We start from the raw sequence: 14,606 nt of genomic DNA, 5'->3' as shown, positions 1-14,606 counted from the left end.
TGGGGGTTTTACCATGTTGCCCCTGCTGGTCTTGAACTCCTGAGATCAAGCAATCCTCCTGCCTCAGCCTCCCAAAGTGCTGGGATTACAGGTGTGAGCCACTGTGCCCAGCCATGATCAAGATTTTTAATTTTTAAAAAAATATTCTAAGTCATGGTCTACTGGAAACATATACAGTAAAAAAGATTTAACATATGTGAATGTTTTGACCTAATTTCCTCAATCTCTTTCTGCCCTAAAAAGAAAAAGAAAAAGAAAGCTATTATTTATAGAGCCTTTTCTATTTGCCAAGCACTCTTCTAAGTGCTTTAAATGTATTAACTCTTTTAATCCTCACAACCCTGAAGTAGGTACTATTGCTATTTTCAATTAACAGATGAGAAAATTGAGACAAAGAAAGAGTAGGAAACTTGTCCAGGGATGCACAAGCTAGGATGCAGCAGAAGTTGCACTCTTATCCACTTCGGTTTTACTGTCAACACTACAGATACAGCTGAAATTCTCCCTTTCATTCTCTTCCTTTCCTCTCCAGAGGAAATTACCATCTTAAAGTTGGTGTGTGTATCATTCTCATGTCACTCCCTTATAGGTTTTTACTTAACATAGAAAACTGTGCTAGTGAATAGTTAAGATTTCAATAGCCATTGTTATTTATTATGTCCTTTTAAACACATCTTTAAAGGTAATATAGTCAAATTTATCAATAATGTCCTTTATGGGTGGAGATTTTTCTGCCTTATTTAAATCTTGCTTTTCCCATGTGATACAGATGTACAACTATTTTGGAAAAACACACCACATTTTCCCTCTGCTCTCACATCACAACAATCAACCCCGACTTCTGTGACCAAAAATGTGGGATTTTTTCTCCACCAATAAGTAGTGGACACCAGCTGAGTATCCTCCAACTCGATTTTGACACTACATACCTGGAGACAGTGTCAGATCACAGGTCGAGGGCTTGGTCCCCAAGACTGCATCCCAACCTCCTCCAGACACAAATAGCAAGCTGGGGCCTCTGGAACTTCTAATCAATTGGGTTCAAGTCCTCTTAGGTTTATTTTAGTTTTTATTTTTTTAATTCCTCTTAGGTTTTTATGGAAGCTTCATGATGTCAGCATTCCTTCCCCCAGGGTATAGGGTGGGGTCCCTCTCTGAGGGGGGTCTTAAGACTCACAATTTGAAAGACAGGGAAAGATTCCAGTCCTGCCTTGGGGCAGGTGAAAGGAGGGCAGGAGAAGGTCAGAGAGATTCTGTTTCCTGAGGCCTGCTCCTAAGGCCTAGGATGCCTAACAAAAGACTGTAGCAAGGGCTGAGAGTTATGAGAAAGGAACCATGGATGAAAACCTATATATGTGTGTATATGTGCATATCTATACATACACACATACTTAATAGATTACAATATAGTATAAACATAACTTTTATATGCACTGAGAAACCAAAAAATTTGTGACTCCCTTTATTACAATATTTGCTTTATTGACTATTTACTCAGGTCTGGAACTGAACTTGCAATATCTCTTATATATACTAATATGTGAACTAGAACCAGGGGTTCATCTTTCTATCTCAGTTACTGGAATGACATAGAAGTACTGGTAAAGTCGGTCAGGCAGTGGCTCATGCCTGTAATCCCAGCACTTTGGGAGGCTGAAGCAAGTGGATCACTTGAGGTCAGGAGTTCGAGACCAGCCTTGCCAACATGGCAAAACGCCATCTCTACTAAAAAAAGAAACAAAAATTAGCCGGGCGTGGAGGAGCACACCTGTAATCTTAGCTACTCAGGAGCCTGAGGCACAACAATCGCTTCAGCCTGGGAGGTGGAAGTTGCAGTGAGCTGAGACTGCCCCACTGCACTCAAACCTGGGTGACAGAGAGAGACCTTGTCTCAAAAATAAATAAATAAACAAACAAATAAATAAAAGTATTGGTAAAGTCGAATGTATATATACATACATACATTTCTGACAGTGCTAGAATTTCTGGTAGATTATAAATGACATATACAAGGAAAAACTTGATAAATGTGAATTGAGTGTATTCCAAAAACAGATACACTATTATAAACAATGGCAAAGGAATGAAATTACACCCACAGTACATTCTCCACACGGGCCAGAGTGCAGCTTTAAAAGTATAAATCTTGGCCGGGCACGGTGGCTTACGTCTGTAATCCCAGCACTTTGGGAGGCTGAGGCCGGCGGATCACCTGAGGTTGAGAGTTCAAGACTAGCCTGAACAACATGGCAAAACCCTGTCTCTACTAAAAAAATACAAAATTAGCTGGGCATGGTGGCACATGTCTGTAATCCCAGTAACTCGAGAGGCTGAGGCAGGAGAACCACTTGAACCCCGGAGGCAGAGGTTACAGTGAGCACAGATCGCGCCATTGAACTCCACCCTGGGCAACAAGAGTGAAACTCCATCTCAAAAAACAAACAAAAAAACCAAAACCAAAAAAAAACCCCATAAATTTAAATAAATAAATAAATAAATTTTTAAAAAGTATAAATCTGGAGCCGGGCACGGTGGCTCATGCCTGTAATCCCAGCACTTTGGGAGACCAAGACGGGCGGATCACTGGAAGTCAGGAATTTGAGACCAGCCTGGCCAACATAGTGAAACCCTCCCTCTACTAAAAATAACAAAAATTAGCTGGGTGTGGTGGCAGGCATCTGTAATCCCAGCTACTTGGGAGGCTGAGGCAGGAGAATCACTTGAACCTGGTATACAGAGGTTGCAGTGAGCCGAGGTCATGCCAATGCACTCCAGCCTGGGCGACAGTGAGACTCCGTTTAAAAAAAAAAAAAAAACGAAAAAAAGGAAATGAGGGAGGCCAGGTGTGATGGCTCATGTCTGTAATCGTAGCACCTTAGGAGGTCGAGGCGGGAGGATCACTTTGAGGCCAGGAGTTTGAGACCAGTCTGGTCAACATAGCAGAACCCCGTCTCTACTAAAAATATAAAAATTAGCTGGGCGTGGTGGTGGGCGCCTGTAATCCCAGCTACTCGGGAGGCTGAGGCACGAGACTCGCTTGAACACGGAAGGCAGAGGTTGCAGTGCACGGAGATTGCACCACTGCACTTCAGCCTGGGTAAAAGAGTGAAACTCTGTCCACAAAAAAAAAAAAAAAAAAAAAAAAAAAGGAAGGAGAGAGAGAGAGAAAAAAAAAAAAAAAAAGAACAGAATCAGATACATTTACACAGATGCAAAAGCACCTAATCCACTGAAAAGCCCTCTCTGTAAGCTGTCATTATTATGAAGCCAGGAGAATGCCAAGAGCTGGGAGGTACCAAAAGTTTCAGGAGTGCCTTATGAAAAAGAGAGGGCAAAAATTGTTATGAGTCCAGCTGCCAGGCTTGTGCGAGTGCCAATGTGTGTGTCTGGGGAAAAGGTGATAAGGAAATGACTCACGTGACTCAGACGACAAGCAAAGGTATGTCCTGTGAAGGGTGAGCTATTTAGACTAACCTCAATTACTGACCAAGACCCTATTTGACCTGACCCATTTCCTACTTCATTCACACACCAGTCTTTGTTCTGTTCCTTGAGGTCCGGCCACACACTGCCTCTTCTGTTACCTGAACACCTCTATATTATTCCCATCTCAGGACCTTCTGCGTCTGCCTGGCTCCTTATAACTCCGGTTTCTGTTCAAATGTTGCTTCTTCGGAGACGATTTCTCTGGACTACTCCATCTAAATAAAATAGCGTAACTCCTCCCCTCGAGTTCCCCCGATTTCTTCATTGCACCTTTCACTCTCTTAAAGTTATCTCATTTACGTGTTTACTTGTTTAAGGCTTGCCTCCCCCACTCCGATGTACACTCTGTAAACCAGGGACACTTTTGACCTTGTTCCTGGATGTAATCTCAACGTCAGTCCCACAGAAACGATATACATATCTGCTGTCGTCTGTAAATATAAAACCTGAAGTCGGGAGATCCCTAGACAGTGGGAGGGATCAAGGGCCGGGAGTGTGCCTTGTGGACGAATGAGGAAGTGGGAAGGTCGTCTTGAGTAGATCGGGGAACCCTGGGAAGGAAAAGTAGAAGTCCGAGCTCTCGGGAGGACCGAGGGGCGCGAGGCGTGGGTGTCTCACCTGCCGAATGGCCGCCAGCGTGTTCTCGGGCGCGTCGTGGCTGCCGCCGCGGTGGGCGATGGCAGAAATGCGGTCCCGGGGCTTGAGCACCTGCAGGACCCTGCAAGAGGGCACCGGCTCAAAGCTGAAGACGCGCAGCAGAACGAAGAGGCTGCCGGTGAGGAGGCAGGCATTCACCGGGCTTCGCGTCACCAGCAGCAGCACCAGCAGCAGGAAGGAGAAGGGGCCCAAGAGGCCTCCCTGGTCCTCCCACAGCCACATGCCGGCGCCCGCACCGGCACGGACTGGAGTCCCGGACCCGCCGGGCTCCCGGGGCAGGAGAGCGAGAAGCGAGGGGGAGGGTCCCAGGCACCTGCAGCAGCGGGCACCCTCTGAGGGGACCAGCGCCGCACAATGGCGGCAGCGGACACATCCAGAGAGGCAGTCGGCTGCCTAGCCAATCAGGGATCGGGATTCGCAGCGCTAGTAGGCGGAGCAGCTCCCTGGCAACGGGGGCGGGCCCAGGCCCCAGCCCCCGGCCCCAGACCCTAGACCCTAGGCTCACATTCCAAACCCAAAGTGGCTTAGGGTTTTCTGGGGTCTGAATTTCAACCTGGGCTTTCAGACTCCTAGGCGAGAAAAGGAGGGCTAAGAACCGTCCTAAAGCTGTAGGACTGGGAGGGATTTTAGTGACTCCTTTATCTGCCCTTGAGGAAACTGAAGTCCAGGGAACTTGGAGAGGCAGGATGCTTAGACTATCAGTTCAATTCAATTCAATTCCGTTCAGTTCAGTTCAGTTCAGTTCAAGATGTACCAAATACCGGTCCAGGTGCTCCGGACACAGTTGAACAGGACCTACAGGGTTTTTGCTCTTACGGGACTCACATTCTCGTGGGTGGAAATAAAAGTGTTAGCAAGTACACCTAACGTTTACAGAGCACTTACCATGTCCTAGATACTTGGTGAGCAAACACTTTATATGCTTATCTCATTCTCAATACAGCCTAACAGTTATTATCTCAGGAGACTGATTTCAATCGACTTAATTTTCCTGATTCTGGGGGACTGGAAGAGCCTAGCAAAGAAGGCACAATCGGATTATAAAACTGGAAGGGGTTTTAAGGATTCCTTTATTTCATAGATGAGGAAACTGAGGATAGGTGAATTAAGCAGTTAATGGCAGGATGGGGACTGACATAAAGGCCTCCCTAGTGACTTGTGACATTTTCACTCCTCCTCCCCCTAATCTTACTTCTGCTAAGGGCTTTTGTACCAGGGGCTGTGCAAGAGTTACCTCAACTGTGCCTCACAACTACCCTTGTGATAGGCACTTTTAAACCACCATTTAACATATGCAAAAACAGGCACTGGAAGGAGGATAAGAGAGATAGACTGTAAAGCCGAGTTAGGCAATGAAAAGGGACCCCTGGACATATTTTGGAAGGCTGGTAACATTTTTATGTAGAGAACTTTCCAAAAAGATTCAGGGATTTTTCCGTTACCTTTTTTCCTTTAGTGCATTTTCCCACTGATTTGCAAAAGGGGATAAATGTCTTAAGCCTTCCAGTTGGCAACTAGGATTCAGCCTTTTTTATTTTTTATTTTTCCAGACAGTCTCACTCTATCGCCCAGGTTGGAATGCAGTGGTACAATCCCGGCTCACTGAAGCTTCGACCTCCTGGGCTCAAGCCATCTTCCGACCTCAGCCTCCCAAGTAGCTGGGACCACAGGCTAGCGCCACGCCACCCGGCTAATTTTTAAAATTTTTGTAGAGATGCCGCCGTCTCCCTTTGCTGCCCAGGCTGATCTCGAACTCCTGGGCTCAAGCGATCCTCCCGCCTCGGCTTCCAAAATGTTGGAATTATAGGCGTAAGCCATCACCCCGGGTGGGTTCAGCGTTTTTATCTACAAGAAAATATTTTGGTGAATGTTACATGTTTTATAACGGCTACATAGAAAGGGGTTATCTTTATACACATAAGAAAAAAATGGCAACCTCAAGGAACACTTCAGGGGGCTTCAGACCCTGAGGGGTGGTCCTATTATACTAAATAAGTACATTTATTAATACAGTCTAGTCTGTAGCTTGCATTGAAGACTACGTTTCCCGGCGTGCAGCGTGCTGTCCGTAAGCATTACGTCCTCCATCGCGGGCGCGCAATGCACCTCGGGGATTGTAGTGTTCTGGTGGCCCAACGGTTTTAACAGCCCTGGAAGCAACCACCGGAAGTGCCGGCCCTGAGAGGTGGAGTCGGGGTGGCCGCGGCGGCGGTTGCCAGGAGCCCGCGTTGCCGCTTGAGATCTGTAATATGGCGGGGAGGAGGAGGAGAAGGCGGCGGCGGACCGAGCTGCGCTCTGTCAGTACCATTTGAGCCATTCGCTTCCTGACAAGGCCCGTGGCGAGGGGAGAGGACCTGAAGGGGCCGTGGGGGATCAGGTGTGTGCATGAGGAGGGGGCTCGAGCCTCGGCGGGTCCGGGCTGAGAAGTGGTCTGGCGAGGCGAAATTGGCGCCCTGAGGAGTTGAGGGCGGGCTCTGTTGGGCTCCCGGGCCTCGAGCCCCGCCTGGAAAGGCGCCGGCTGTAGGGAGGCGGGACCCCGGGGGCAGCCAGCACCGGGCGCTGAGGTGATGCTCCGATGCCGGCCCCGCCTGGAGGGCCCTCGGTTTGGAGCCTTAAATCAGAGGAGCTGGAGGAGGTGGGCATGGGGCGCTGGGGAGAGGGCAGGGGCTTTTTCCTGGGAAATAAAACTAGGGCCAGAGCCGGAGAACACCATCGTGGTGATCAAATTTTGGGGGCCGTTTTTCTTCTCCCTCCCACGGTGCTGGAGAGAGAGGCTTCCCCGGGGTGTGCATTGGCCGTTTATGAGCCCCGGTTACCACAACCAAGGCCCTAGGAACGCTGCTTACTTCGCCTTTGCCACTCTGGGCATACGCTTGAGGATAATAAAGTAACTGATTGCCCCTGGAGCTGCTAGATGATTCCCACCCTTTGATTCTATTCTGGTTACGATCCAATCTCCCTACCCCCAGTTTAGGCAAATGGCAGCCATCTCGAGATTGATTTGACGGGGAGAGGTCTAGAGACAGGGAAATGAGGAAGCCGTTGTCCCCTTTTCTATATTTTTCAATTTCATTTGAATCCTACGGGGAACCAAGCACTGTCGCTGCCCTCCAGGAATTCATACCCTACTGCTAAAAATCGTCATCATCATTATCCTCTTAATAAGAAAAGCAGTCCCCATTATTTGTCGCTTTCTGCGTGTTCTGCACTATGCTAATTGCCCTACATGCATTAGCTCATTGAATTCTTACAAGATTCCTTTGAGACGGATACCCTGATCATCCCTCTTTTACAGAGGAGGAAACAGGTGTGGAGATGGTAACTGGCTTGCCAAGAACTTGCAGCTAGTATGCATCTGAATAAGAAATCTTCCCCTTTACCGCTTCTACGCAAAGAAGTTTGCGTCTTTGGGGGAACTGATGGGCAAAGAAACGCTAGGTTCTGCAAAAAAAAAAAAAAAAAAAAAGCAGGATCTGTTCTGTGTTACTTTTACCACTCCTTTCAGTGACATGTCTGGCAGAGCACAGGTAAGGAGCAGATAGGACCATGAGTCTATGGGGTTTGCAAAGAGGCTCATTTGGACAAGGGTCAGTGGTTCTCTATGGTATAAATGGAGAAGACAGGGCGTATCTGAACCTGCTGTAGCTGACAAATTATTACTGGAAGTGGACCAGTGATGTCTGATGGCAAGGTATAGGGTAATAGATTTGTGGTTGGGGTAGCCTCGTAGTCAAGGCTCCCTTAAAATAAAACCTTGCTGACAGTGGTAATTGTAGTGTGAAAGGCATAGTGTCCTCTTGCTTAATCATGGGATATGGACTGCTCACTTCTTAAATGGTTACCTTTGCAGTTTAAGAGGTACGAGTTTCTCTGGGAATAGAGCCATGGTGAAATTTCCATTCTCTAAATTCCATTCTTCCTTGCTAGCTTTGGTGTATAGTCTGCCTTCTTTTTTTCTTCTGGTTTACATTATTGTTTGAGCTTATTATTATTCTTATTCGTTTATTCAATACTTTTATCAAGTGCCTGCTGTGTGCTGATACTGTTCTGTATAATGGGGATTCAGTGAACAAGACTGAAAAGGTACCTGTACTTATGGCGCTTACATTTTGGTGGAGGAAGACAGACAAAAATCAAGGAAATAAACACGATAATTTCAGATAGTGGTAAGTGCTATGAAAATTGGGAAACAGCAGGGTAATGTGATAGTGTGATCGAGGCAGAGTTAATTTAGATGGGGTCATCAGGGACGCCTTCTCTGAGGAGGGGATATCCAAGCTGAGACTAAAGGATAAGAAGGATCCAGTCATGCTCTAAGGATCATTTAGTAATTTGTATAATCTCCATATTAGCACTCGTATTTGAATGAGTAATGTATTGTCATATGCTGTGTTGTGCTGTAATAATAATATAGTACTATATACATCTGCAAGATGTAGGACATACATGTACTATTTAAGGGATGTGATTAACTTTCTGAAACAATGAGGCATATCTCTATGATGTTGAAAGAAAAATAAAACTATGGCCATAAAAGTATTAGATTTCCTTAATACCTTCCCTCACTTCTAAATTTGAATTTAATGCTTTGCTTGAGTATCCATAGAAGATATATTACTTTATTTGTATAATCTATTTACATTCTGTGTATTGCTGAATGCATGGCATGTATTAAAAAAATAAAATATTTGAGCAGAAATGGGGTTGTTAAGAAATAATGTGAGTTGAAACCTAGACTAAAAAAAGGCTATGCCTTAAGGCGTTGTATTGTTTTAACTTTTGCTTTTTTAAAATAAATAAAAGCTTGTAAAATAGTCTCACTCACACTGTAGAGAACCATTTGTTCGTCATTAGATTCCTACTTTGCATAGATTGAACACAAATAATTACAACTGAATAGTAGGAAGAAATTTTGTTCTTAAACTATGATTAAACTATTTAGTCAAAAATAGCATTATATCTTATTTTTAAATAACCTGATTGTAATTTTGACTATTTTTTTTCCCATTTCTCATTGCACTGTAATTTGTCCCTGACACTTTGGTGTGCTGAATTTTTAAGTACTTTGAGGCCTACCAAGGAATATCCTATTTCATCTTTGCATATCCCACATCATGAATTGAATTTCCCTGCCCTCTCTTTTTTTTGTTAAGAAACCAATTCTTTTAAAATGAAGACATAAAGGAACATTATTGTATTATTCATACCCTTGCTGGTTATGATTCTGATAATGTCTTTTTATTTTCCCTTATTTATTTAAAGGAAACAGTGCCACACATAATGCTGTGCAAATAAGCAATCAATATTTAATGTTTGCTAAATGAATGAATATGATGCCTAATCCCTGCTGGTTACCTTGTATTTTCATAATCACAATTTTCCAGAAACTGTGAAATTACTGGGATTGTTTTAAGTAGTTTGGTGATGGTTCCAATTTTCAACAATAAAATATAATTAATATCAGAGCCAATCGATTTTCTATTTTTTACCTCTGACTGAGTTGACTGGTGCCCATGGAGTCCAAGTATAGTGTTAAGATAGGCAAATTGAGGCAGGAGGATTGCTTGAGTCTGGGAGTTTGAGACTATAGTGCACTGTGATCGAACCTGTGAATAGTCACTGGAATCCAATTTGGGCAACATAGTGAGACCCTATCTCTTTAAAAAAAAAAAAAAAAAGTAACCTTTGAACTTCAAAGTAGAAAATTTTTAAAAGTAAATATTCTTTGATTTAAGTAGGCTTTTTTACTACAGTGTTTCTACCTTTGTATGATATAGTTTTTCTTGTGTAGATAAGTCCTGTTAAAGAAAATATAATATCCTATTTTACAATCTGAAGTTAGTAAAGGTGTACAGAACTTAGTTTTCTTTAAGAAGGTTATGAATTCTTAGCTAAATTAATCCCATTTAAAGATTGATTTACATGCAATAATATTCAGAAATATTTAATATATCAAGGACATCTTAATTGGACAGGTTCTTGAGGTGAATTACCATACCCAAGAATTAGCTCCTGATTAGTAAGACAATTCTGGGAGGACCAGTTATAGGAATTGTGAATTATAGGGACTCTCTCATGCTCTGCAAAATCTGCCAAATAAGATCTGTTTTTCCCAGTACATTAAAAATAACATTTTTCTCTCTTGTAGTGTGACTGTGGGAAGATGGAGGAGTATGAGAAGTTCTGTGAAAAAAGTCTTGCCAGAATACAAGAAGCATCACTATCCACAGAGAGCTTTCTCCCTACTCAGTCTGAAAGTATCTCACTTATTCGCTTTCATGGAGTGGCTATCCTTTCTCCACTGGTAAACTTGCTTTGTTTTTAAATAGTTTTTTTCTGTAGTGAACAACTAAAACAGTTCATGGAAAAACAAAAGAAAGGCTTATAAACATTCGAAGAGATGCCCTTATTTAGAATTAGAGAAATGCAAATGAATTAGCATTTTTTACTTACTATTATAGATTGACAAAGAGCTAATAGAACCTTGTGTTCCTTAGACTGTGGAGAAAATGCACTTTTAATGCACTTTTGCTAAGAGAATCAGTTTATTTTATTTCTAGATGAGAGTTTGGTAGAATTTAAAAGCATACATAGCCTTTGAGTCAGCAGTTCCATTTTTGGGTGTATCCTACAATTATACTCATACGTGAGCCTAAAGAAGTAAGTACAGAGTTACATTAGCATTGTTTAAAATAGCAAAGGTTGACGAACAACCTAAATGTCCATCAGTAGTGGAGTAGTTTAACTGTGGTCCATTTTATAAAATCTCTTACTTACCATTACGGTAAGGCAGATGTAAATGTTGAGGCATGGAAGGATCTTGATGATCTAGTGTAAAACACTGTGTGCAGCATGCTGTCAGGGGCAGTATAGAGTCACGATTAGAGGTCCAGGCTGTGGACCAGGCACGGTGGCTCACATCTATAGTCCCAGTTATTTGAGAGGCTGGAAGGGAAAGGATTGCTTGTGACCAGGAATTCAAGACTAGCCTGGTTAACATAGTGAAACCTCATCTCTACAAAAACATTTTAAAAAATTAGGCAGGCGCGGTGACATGTGCCTGTAGTCCCAGCTACTCGAAGGCTAAGGTGGAAGGATTCCTTGAACCTAGGAGTTCCAGGCTACAGGGAGCCAGGATTGCATTGTTGCCTGGGCTACAGAGCAAGACCCTGTCCCAAGAGAAGGAAAAAATCTCCAGCCTGGGCTACAGAGCAAGACCCTGTCCCAAAAGAAGGAAAAAAAGAAAAACAAAAGCCTAGGCTCTGGAGCCTTCTGGCCTGGTCCAAATCATTGCTTTGCTACTTACTTGCTGTGTAAACTTGTGGCCCATTTTCTTATTTGTTAAATGGGGATAAAATAGTGCCTATCTCATAAGGCTATTTTGAAGATTAAATGAATGCGTAGTTATAAAATGGTTAGAATACCACCTGGATCATAAGAGGTACCCAATATAAGTTAACCATTTGGGTTTTTTAAAGGATGGCTATTCCTTTTCTGGGGAGTGGTGAGAGAATATAGGATAATAGGGAAGACACTTCATCATATACCGTTTGATACTAATTGGATATTTTAAAATGTATATGACTTTATTTTAAATCACAAACTAATATTAGAAAAAAGTGAGCTTTAAATTTATGTTTTGGTATAACAGGAGTAAAGAGATTAATTTTAATTAATTTAATTTAATTTTTTTTTTTTTTTTTTTTTTTTTGAGACGGAGTCTTGCTCTGTCACCCAGGCTGGAGTGCAGTGGCCGGATCTCAGCTCACTGCAAGCTCCGCCTCCCGGGTTCACGCCATTCTCCTGCCTCAGCCTCCCAAGTAGCTGGGACTACAGGTGCCCGCCACCTCGCCTGGCTAGTTTTTTGTATTTTTTAGTAGAGACGGGGTTTCACCGTGTTAGCCAGGACGGTCTCGATCTCCTGACCTCGTGATCCGCCCGTCTCGGCCTCCCAAAGTGCTGGGATTACAGGCTTGAGCCACCGCGCCCGGCCAATTTAATTGAATTTTTAAAGACACCAGAGCTAACTGCCAACTTTTTGTAATGAAACTTTCAAATATACAGCAAAATTGAAAGGATAGTGCAGTGACCTACCGTAGATTTACCATTAGATTAAACAATATTTATCATTTTTGTCATCTTTGCTTTATTGTGTTTGTGATTTTTATATACATGTATGTGTGTGTGTACATACATACATTTTAAAAAATTGCCTAGCTATTTGAAAATCACAAAGACCTAACACTGCTTCCCTAAATATTTTGGTATACATCTCTTAAAAATAAGGACATTCTCATATATAAAGCCCCAATACCATTATCACATCTTAAGAAAATTAATAATTTTTAATAATGTCTAATAATTCTGTTCATATTTAAATTTTTCCATTTGTGCTCAAAATGCCTTTTATAACTTTATTCCCCCAATCTGGATCCAAAGTTCATAATTAGTATTTGCTTGTTATGTTTCTTTATTTTAATCTAGAACAGTTCCTCTACGTCTTAAAAACAATTTTTTTTATTGGTTGGGCATGGTGCCTCACGCCTGTAATCTCAGCACTTTGGGAGGCTGAGGTGGGTGTATTGCATTGCTTAATCCCCAGAGTTTGAGACCAGCCAGGGCAACAGGGTGAAATCTCATACCTACACAAAATACAAAAATCAGCCGGGTGTAGTGGCGTGCACCAGTAGTCTCAGCTGCTCTAGAGGCTGAGGTGGGAGGACCACTTGAGCCCAGGAGACTGAGGCTGCAGTGAGCCCTGATCATGCCACTGCACTGCAACCTGGGTGACAGAGTGAGATACTATCTTTTAAAAAAACCAAAACTGTGATACTGAATTTTTAAAGAGACCAGAGCTATTGTCTTGTAGAATTCCTTAGATCTTGGATTTGTCTCATCATTTCCTAATAGTGATATTTAACTTGTTTCTCTAGTCCCTGTAGTTCCTATGAACTGGAAGTGAAGTTTGATAAACAGGTTAAAAGATTTTTGGAATTCTTTGAAGATGGGGCTGGACGGGGTGGCTCATGAGTATAATCCCAGCACATTGGGAGGCTGAGACCAGCCTGACCAACATGGCGAAACCCCTTGTCTACTAAAAATATAAAAATTAGCTGGGCATGACGGCGGTTGCCTGTAATCCCAGCTGTGCGGGAGGCTGAGGCAGGAGAATTGCTTGAACCCAGGAGGGATCAGGATTGCACCACTGTACTCTAACCTGAGACTCCATCTCAAAAACAAAAAAATAAATAATAAGGAATTCTTTGGAGATGATGCCCTACACTTCATACTAAATTAAATCAGAAGTTACATAATGTTTAGTTGCCCTCTATTAGTGATGTTTAGTTTGAACACTTGCTTACAGTAGTGACTGCCAGATGGCTCTTTAAAGTATGCATTTTCTCCTCTTGATTAGCAAGTAAATTGTATAATGATTCTTTGGTACCATGCATTAGGAAAAAGTTTTAAAACAACATATTTGCCAGCTATTTGATAACATATTGCTTGATTTAATGTGGACCAAAATGTCTGAGGCTTGTTGTATGGGGTCTATGACTCCATCTGTTAGTTATTTGTAAGCAAAATCTGATGTTTATGGACCTAATCCACATTTTTATGTTGTATTTGATAGGTGAATATTGCAACTTTTGAAATAATTTTTTAATGATATATTTTCTATTTGTGTAAGTCTACAATAAGTCTTGACTGTTAACAGTGACTTAATTTCCTAGGACTTAATAATTAAGATTGAAATCCATTATAAAGAGATACAATGCTTAGAAGCCTTCCATTTTTTAGGTACATTATATTTTTATCGGAAGGTAGAGTGAGGTGAAAGAAAAGACGTGTTCTGATTTTGTAGGCAAATAATACATTATCTGTTTCTTTTATCATTAAACCTTTGGACATTTTTTGAGGCAGCAAAGAGTTAAATTGTGCACTGGTTAGAAAATTAAAAGTTGTAGAATCCAATTGACCCAGTAAAATAAGATACTGAACGTGGGCCAGGCACGGTGGCTCACACCTGTAATCCCAGCACTTTGGGAGGCCGAGGTGGGCGAATCACAAAGTCAGGAGTTCGAGACCAGCCTGACCAACATGGTGAAACCCCATCTCTACTAAAAATACAAAAATTAGCTGGGTGTGGTGGTGCATGCCTGTAATCCCAGCTCTTCAGGAGGCTGAGGCAGGAGAATTGCTTGAACCCAGGAGGCAGAGGTTGCAGTGAGCCGAGATCGCACCACTACACTCCAGCCTGGGTGACAGAGCAAGACTCAGTCTCAAAAAAAAAAAAAAAAAAGGATACTGAATGTGAAGTAATATTCAAGTCAGTATTCAAGTGAAGTAATAAAAAACTCAGCAGTGGCCAAAAGGGCTTTAATTTTATTTCTGTCATTTTAGAACATTTGATTAGTGAACAAACTTTTTTTCTTTTTAACTTTTTAATTGAAAATAATTTACAC

At 42.4% G+C, this 14,606-nt stretch overlaps 3 protein-coding genes across 12 annotated transcripts in view; 2 read left to right on the top strand and 1 right to left on the bottom strand.

Annotated features, from left to right (window-relative positions):
- IQCK (IQ motif containing K) overlaps positions 1-14,606 on the top strand; it is a 959,718-nt gene that overhangs the window by 619,466 nt on the left and 325,646 nt on the right. The window lies entirely within an intron of this gene.
- Positions 1-14,606, bottom strand: part of GDE1 (glycerophosphodiester phosphodiesterase 1) — a 241,834-nt gene that overhangs the window by 16,674 nt on the left and 210,554 nt on the right. Inside the window, exon 2 of one of the 3 annotated variants that reach the window (XM_050775023.1) lies at positions 4,105-4,505. In XM_050775023.1, coding sequence (XP_050630980.1) covers positions 4,105-4,365 — 261 coding nt within the window. In that variant the 5' untranslated portion in view covers positions 4,366-4,505. Of the gene's footprint in view, positions 1-4,104; positions 4,539-14,606 lie in introns of those variants that run through there. The other 2 variants (XM_050775022.1, XM_050775024.1) reach the window with 2 other exon arrangements.
- Positions 6,238-14,606, top strand: part of CCP110 (centriolar coiled-coil protein 110) — a 30,071-nt gene continuing 21,702 nt past the window's right edge. For 3 of the 8 annotated variants that reach the window (XM_050775001.1, XM_050774999.1, XM_050774996.1), the window contains exons 1-3: positions 6,238-6,520; positions 8,167-8,309; positions 10,292-10,447. In XM_050775001.1, the coding sequence (XP_050630958.1) occupies positions 10,307-10,447 (141 nt within the window). In that variant the 5' untranslated portion in view covers positions 6,238-6,520; positions 8,167-8,309; positions 10,292-10,306. Of the gene's footprint in view, positions 6,521-6,628; positions 6,779-8,166; positions 8,310-10,291; positions 10,448-14,606 lie in introns of those variants that run through there. The other 5 variants (XM_050775000.1, XM_050774998.1, XM_050774995.1 and 2 more) reach the window with 3 other exon arrangements.

This window comes from Macaca thibetana, chromosome 20, assembly GCF_024542745.1.
Source record: "Macaca thibetana thibetana isolate TM-01 chromosome 20, ASM2454274v1, whole genome shotgun sequence".
Taxonomy (NCBI): Eukaryota; Metazoa; Chordata; class Mammalia; order Primates; family Cercopithecidae; genus Macaca; species Macaca thibetana.
This window is presented reverse-complemented; position numbering and strand designations above follow the sequence as displayed.